Genomic DNA, 7,459 nt, shown 5'->3' on the forward strand with positions numbered 1-7,459 from the left:
CGCCTCCCGGGTTTACGCCATTCTCCTGCCTCAGCCTCCCGAGTAGCTGGGACTACAGGCGCCAGCCACCTCGCCCGGCTAGCTTTTTGTATTTTTTTTAGTAGAGACGGGGTTTCACCGTGTTAGCCAGGATGGTCTCGAACTCCTGACCTCGTGATCTGCCCATCTCAGCCTCCCAAAGTGCTGGGATTACAGGCTTGAGCCACTGCGCCCGGCCCCTAAAGTAATTATATATAAATTTTTGAAATAAATGAACATATGTATTTAGTCCATTGCCCAGTAATGTTACCAAAATCCTCAGATGCCCATGTCCCTTTTGTAGAACATCGTGGTATTTGCATGTAACCTACACACATCCTACTTTAAATCTTCTCTCATAATACATATGATACCCAATACAGTGCAAATGCTCTGTAAATAGTTGTTGTACTGTATCTTTTTTTATTTTTTATTATTATTATTATTTTTTTTCGAGACAGAGTTTTGCTCTTGTCACCCAGGCTGGAGTGCAGTGGCATGATCTGGGCTCTCTGTAACCTTCCACCTCCCGCGAGTTCAAGCACTTCTGCCTCAGCCTCCCCAGTAGCTGGGACTACAGGTGCCCACCACCACACGTGGCTAATTTTTGTATTTTCAGTTGAGATGGTGTTTCACCATGTTGGCCAGCCTGGTCTCAAACTCCTGACTTCGGGTGATCCGCCTGCCTTGGCCTCCCAAAGTGCTGGGATTGCAGGCATGAGCCACCATGCCTGGCCTGTATGGTTTTTTAATTTGTTTTATTTTTATTGCTGTGTTGTTATTTTATTTTATTTTTTCCAAGTCATTTTTTGTTTTAAGAGCGAAGCCCATTCTAGAGTGCAGTGGCACGACCTTGGTTCACTGCAGCCTCACCTCCTGGGCTCCAATGATTCTCCCACATCATCTTCCTGAGTAGTGGGGACTACGAGCATGTGCCACCATGCCCAGCTAATCTTTGTAGAGATGAGGGGTTTTACTTTGTTGCCCAGGCTGGATTTTTTTTCAAATATTTTCAGTCTGTGGTTGGTTGAATCCACTGATGGAGAATCCCTGTATATGGAGGGCCAACTGTATATAGAAACCTTTGATAAAGTTTAGTTTGTTAATCAGGCACAGTGAGAGATTAATAACAATCACTAACAAAATAGAACAGTTGTAACAATACATTGTAATAAAAGTGATGTGAATGTGGTCTCTCTGTCCCATGCCCAGTATCTTATTGTAATAAATAGTTTTGGACAGCAGTTAACTGCAGGTAACTGAAACCTTGGAAAGCGAAACCACAGATGAGGGACAAGTACTGTATACATGTGCTACCTTCCCAGGATTCCAAGACTGAAAGATTTAAAATAGTCATTATGTGTTTTTTTATGGTTTATTTCTTATAAGATCAGGTCAGAAGGAGTATCAGAGCAGTGTCATGAAATGTACAGTGTCTGGCTGTTCTTTATGCCTGTGTATATTGATTTTTTTTAAACCCCAGCAGCGGTTGACAGCTGAGGCAAAAGCTGTTGTCCACAGAGCAACATTGTTTCTGAGTGAGATGTCATGGTTTCTGTGCAGGCTCCATGGAGTGTGCTGATGAGCCCTGTGATGCCTGCGAGGTGGAGCAGACCCCACAAGGATTCCGGTCTACTGTGAGGGCCCCCAGCTTGCTCTATAAGTGAGTCATGTCCCCAACAGCTTCATGGGGAGAGACTTACAGGAAACTCAGTGGGAAGTGAACTCTTTGGTCTTCCATACTTATTGCGATGCTTGATTACTAATGGTAAAATGATAAAATGTCCTAAAATGTCAGAGGACTGATTACAGGTTAATTTCATTGTTCCACATGCATCACTAAGCTGATTTTGCCCCTTGTGTTAGGCCATTCTTGTGTTGCTATGAAGAAATACCTGAGCCTGGGTAATTTATAAAGAAAAGAGGTTTCAGCCAGGTGCGGTGGCTCATGCCTGTAATCCTGGCACTTTGGGAGGCCGAGGCAGATGGATCACCTGAGGTCGGAAGTTGGAGACCAGCCTGGTCAACATGGTGAAACCCCGTCTCTACTAAATATACAAAAATTAGCCGGGTGTGGTGGTGGGGACCTGTAATTCCCGCTACTTGGGAGGCTGAGGCAGGAGAATCACTTGAACCTGGGAGGCAGAGGTTGCAGTGAGCAGAGATTCATGCCATTGTACTCCAGCCTGGGCAACAAGAGTGAAACTTAGTCTTAAAAAAAAAAAAAAAAAAGGGAAAAGAGGTTTCACTGGCTTATAACTCTACAGACACTACAAGCATGGCACCAGCATCTGGGGAGGCCTCAGGGACCTTTTACTCTTGGCAGAAGCTGAAGTGGGAGCAGGCATGTCACATGGTGAAAGCAGGAGCAAAAACCATGGGAAATGAGGTGCCACACACTTTTAAACAACCAGATCTTGTGTGAGCTCACTCATTGCCAAGGAGATAGTGCTAAGCCATCATGAGGGATCCACCCCCATGTTCCAAACACCTGCCACTAGGCCCCACTTCCAACACCGAGGGTTACATTTCAGCATGAGATTTGGCAGGGACACAGATCCAAACCACATCACCTTTTATTTATTTTATTTTATTTTATTTATTTGTCTATTTTGAGATGGAGTTTCGCTCTTTCACCCAGGCAGGAGTGCAATGGGACGATCTTGGCTCACTGCAACATCCGCCCCCAGGGTTCAAGCCATCCTCCTGCCTCAGCCTCCTGAGTAGCTGGGATAATAGGTGCCTGCCATGCCTGGCTAATTTTTGTATTTTTAGTAGAGATGGGGTTTCGCCGTGTTGGCTAGGTTGGTCTTGAACTCCTGACCTCAGGTGATCCACCTGCCTTGGCTTCCCAAAGTGCCGGCATTATAGGCGTGAGCCTCCGCACCCAGCCTATTTTTATTATTATCATATTTTTGAGACAGGGTGTCTCACTGTTGCCAAGCTAGAGTGCAGTGGCACAATCTTAGCTCACTGCAGCCTTGACTGCCCAGGCTACAGTGATCCTCCCACCTCAGCCTCCCAAGTAGCTGGGACTGGCACACACCACCAAGCCTGGCTGATTTTTTGAATTACTTGTAGAGATGGGGTTTTACTATGTTTCCCAGGCTGATCTTGACCTCCTGGACTCAAGTGATCCTCCCACCTTGGTCTCCCAAAGCATTGGAATGAGCCATGCCCAACCACCATATCCCATATTACCTTTTAAATATCTTTTTTTTTTTTTTTAAAGGCAGGGCTTTGCTTTTGCTTTGTTACCCAGGCTGGAGTGCAGTGGTGCGATCTTGGATCACTGTAGCCTTGACTTCCTGGGCTCAAGTGATCCTCCCTTCTTCAACCCCCCAAAATAGCTGGGACTATAGGTGTGCGCCACCACACCTGGCTAATTTTTTGCATTTTTGATAGAGACAGGGTTTCTCCATATTGCCCAGGCTGGTCTTGAGCTCTGGAACTCAAGCAGTCCGCCTGCCTTGGCCTCCCAGTGGGCTGGTATTACAAATGTGTTAAATATATTTTGAATCTACCAGGTATCTGTATCTTCACTGCTACCCTTCTGCCTTTTCTGTGGATTACTTAAAATAGCCTGCTTATTGGTCTCTGCACACACATACACACACACACACACACACATATTTTGAGATAGTCTCACTCTGTCGCCCAGGCTGGTGTACAGTGGCATGATGTTGGCTCACTGCAACCTCCTCCGTTTTGGTTCAAGCGATTCTCTTGCATCAGCCTCCTGAGTAGCTGGAGCTACAGGCCTGCACTACTACACCTGGCTAAGTTTTGTATTTTTAGTAGAGGTGGGGTTTTACCATGTTGGCCAGGCTGGTCTTGAACTCCTGACCTCAGGTGATCCGCCAACCTCGGCCTGCCAAAGTGTTGGGATTACAGGCATGAGCCACCGTGCCCGGCCACAAATGGTTTCATCAACCTTGATAGCATTCTAAACACCTATTAAATATAAAATTTTCCTGTAATATGACCAAATCAGGCTCTAGTGACGTTTTTTCCTAAGAAACATGATTTTAGAAAGTCATGGCTCAGTTTCCTAAAAGAAAAAAAAAAAAAAATCAGTGTAGCAGGTCTTGGTTTGTATCTGCTACTGCTAAGGTGTGTAAAAGTTCCTTGCATGATTCTAACTTGATAATCTTTTGATTTCTCTATATTCTAAGCACTCATTATGTGCCAGGTGACTTGCATGTTAGATTAGGTATTGGCTCTGATAAATCCTAATTAATAGATAATATTTACTCAGAAGGCTGGGTGTGGTGGCTCATACCTGTAATTCCAGCACTTCGGGAGGCCAAGATGGGAGGATTACTTGAGCCCATGAGTTGGAGACCACCCAGCTCAGGCAACATGGTGAGACCTTATTTCTACAATAAATAAATGAATGAATGAATGAACAAACGGATGAATGAATAAAAATAGGTAAATTAGCCAGGCATGGTAGTGAGTGCTTGTAGTCCCAGCTACTTGGGAGGCTGAAGCCAGGAATATTGCTTGAGTCCAGAGGTTCAAGGTTACAGTGAGCTATGATTGTGCCATGTAGTTCCACCTGGGCAACAGAGCAATATCCTCTGTCAAAAATAAATAAATAAATAAAAAATACTAAGAAGATTTTCTTTCTTAGAAATAATTTCTGTAGGCTTATTTGGATCAAGAAAGAAATTACCTGGCCAAACTAATTTATAATCAGAGTCTAATATTGACAACACCTGTCCATGGGTTAGGTCTCCTGCTGTGGTTCTTAGCCTCAGGTGCACGGGAGAATCATCTGGGGAGTTTCTAAAAAATCCCAGTGCTTGGGTGCACCCTAGACCAATTAAATCGGAGTCTGTGGGAGCAGGACCCGGATATCACTATTTGAAGCCCCCCAGGTGATTCCAGTGTATAGCCAAGACTGAGAACCACTTGACCTGGTAGGAGTTTCCTCTTATGTTTTCAACCAAGGAGTCACCTTGTCACTGCTTATTTGTGTTATTGTAGTGAATATTTTATTTATTTTATTTTATTATTTTGACACGGAGTCTCACTCTGTTACCCAGGCTGGAGTGCAGTGGCGTGATCTGGGCTCACTGCAACCTCTGCCTCCCCGGTTCAAGCGATTCTCCTACTTCAGCCTCCCGAGTAGCTAGGACTGCAGGCATGCGCCACCACGCCTGGCTAATTTTTTTGTGTTTTTGTTAGAGATTGGGGTTTTGCCATGTTGGTCAGGCTGGTCTCAAACTCCTGACCTCAGGTGATCTGCCTGCCTCGCATCCCAGAGTGCTGGGATTATAGGCAAGAACCACTGTGCCTGCCCTATAGTGAATATTTTAGATTTTCCATGCAAACCTCTTTTCAGTCCGACTATACTTTAAACTGGAAAGATACCAGTATGGGTTTAATGAGGATAGCATGTGTCATGCCACATACCTGTTGACTTCAACAGGGATGGCACCATGTTAGGCTGGGGAAGAGACCCAGAGCCAGCAAGTGGGACACAGCGTTTATTGAGGGGACTTGCATAAACGGTGGTACCGTGGTGGTGGGCTGGACAGAACTTCAACTGCTTGGAAAAAGCATACAGTTCATATAACATTTCCACTTCGCACCCTGCCCCTAGCAGCCATCACCTGGCAACCTTTATTTAATCTAAAACAAAGGACCTCGATCCCCTGTATGGCTTGGGTTCCATAAATGGGTCAGGGATTCAGATGTTCCTCATGCATAAAGGAATGGATCTCTGGGTTGGAATGAATCCAAGCCAGATTCCGTAGCTTGGAACTCTGAACGCATATTCTTCTTAGATCATAGGGTGATTCTCAGGTAGGCTTAAGTTATTACTATCAGGTGTGTCTGCTATACAGGGTCCTTCTCCTGGTATGCTTAACCTGCTAACGTTCGGGGCATCTACACGACAGCATGGACTGTATGGAGCTCTGTGCCACTTACTGGGAAGCTCTTTCATATATGATCGCGTTTAATCCTTATGACAACCTTGTGACAAGTAGGTACTATTCACTCCATTTTAATTTAATTTAATTTAATTTTTTTTTTTTTTTTTTTGAGACAGAGTTTTGCTCTTGTTGCCCAGGCTGGAGTGCAGTGGCACGATCTCGGCTCACGGCAACCTCCGCCTTCCGGGTTCAAGAGATTCTTCTGCCTCAGCCTCCCTAGTAGCTGGGATTACAGGCATGCACCACCATGCCTGGCTAGTTTTGTATTTTTAGTAGAGATGAGGTTTCTCCAAGTTGGTTAGGCTGGTTTCGAGCTCCTGACCTCAGGTGATCCACCCGCCCCAGCCTCCCAAAGCACTGGGATTACAGGCGTGAGCCACCATGCCTGGCCTCTTTTTTTTTTTTTGAGACGGAGTCTCGCTCTGTCGCCCAGGCTGGAGTGGAATGGCACAATCTTGGCTCCCTGCAATCTCTGCCTCCTGAGTCCAAGTGATTCTCCTGCCTCAGCCTCCTGAGTAGCTGGGATTATAGGCATCTGCCACCACACCCAGGTAATTTTTGTATTTTTAGTAGAGATAGTGTTTCACCATGTTGGCCAGACTAGTCTTGAACTCCTGACTTCAGGTGATCCACCTGCCTCGGCCTCCCACAGTGCTGGGATTACAGATGTGAGCCACCACGCCCAGCCAACTTTAATTTAATTTTATTTAGTTATTTTTTTGAGACGGAGTCTCCCTCTGTCGCCCAGGCTAAAGTGCAGTGATGCAATCTCTGCTCACTGCAACCTCTGTCTCCTGGGTTCAAGCAGTTCTCCTGCTCAGCTTTCCAAGTAGCTGGAATTACAGGTGCCCTCTACCACACCCCACTGACTTTTTTTTTTTTTGAGATGGAGTTTCACTCTTGTTGCCCAGGCTGGAGTGCAGTGGTATGATCTTGACTCACTGCAACCTCCGCCCCCCGAGTTCAAGCAATTCTCCTGCCTCAGCCTCCTGAGTAGTTGGGATTACAGGTACCCGCCACCACAGCTGGCTAATTTTTGTATTTTTAGTGGAGATGGGGTTTTACCATGTTGGCCAGGCTGGCCTCGATCTCCTGACTTCAAGTGATCCGCCCACCTCGGCCTCACAAAGTGCTGGGATTACAGGCATGAGCCACCACACCACCTTGAGCCACCTTGCCCGACTTTGCTAATTTTTGTATTTTTTTTTTTTTAGCAGAAATAATTTTATTTTTTATTATTATACTTTAAGTTCTAGGGTATATGTGCATAACGTGCAGGTTTGTTACATATGTATACTTGTGCCATGTTGGTGTGCTGCACCCATCAACTCGTCAGCACCTATCAACTCGTCATTTACATCAGGTATGACTCCCAGTGCAATCCCTCCTCCCTCCCCCCTCCCCATAATAGGCCCCGATGTGTGATGTTCCCCTTCCCGAGTCCAGGTGATCTTATTGTTCAGTTCCCACCTATGAGTGAGAACATGCAGTGTTTG

At 45.7% G+C, this 7,459-nt stretch overlaps 1 protein-coding gene across 2 annotated transcripts in view; it reads left to right on the forward strand.

Annotated features, from left to right (window-relative positions):
* ASCC1 (activating signal cointegrator 1 complex subunit 1) overlaps positions 1-7,459 on the forward strand; it is a 121,892-nt gene that overhangs the window by 1,302 nt on the left and 113,131 nt on the right. For both annotated transcript variants that reach the window (XM_017854584.1, XM_017854583.1), the window contains exon 2: positions 1,582-1,681. In XM_017854584.1, the coding sequence (XP_017710073.1) occupies positions 1,582-1,681 (100 nt within the window). The remainder of the gene's footprint in view (positions 1-1,581; positions 1,682-7,459) is intronic.

The sequence above is a fragment of the Rhinopithecus bieti genome, unplaced genomic scaffold, assembly GCF_001698545.2.
Source record: "Rhinopithecus bieti isolate Rb0 unplaced genomic scaffold, ASM169854v2 scaffold_36008, whole genome shotgun sequence".
NCBI classification, from domain to species: Eukaryota; Metazoa; Chordata; class Mammalia; order Primates; family Cercopithecidae; genus Rhinopithecus; species Rhinopithecus bieti.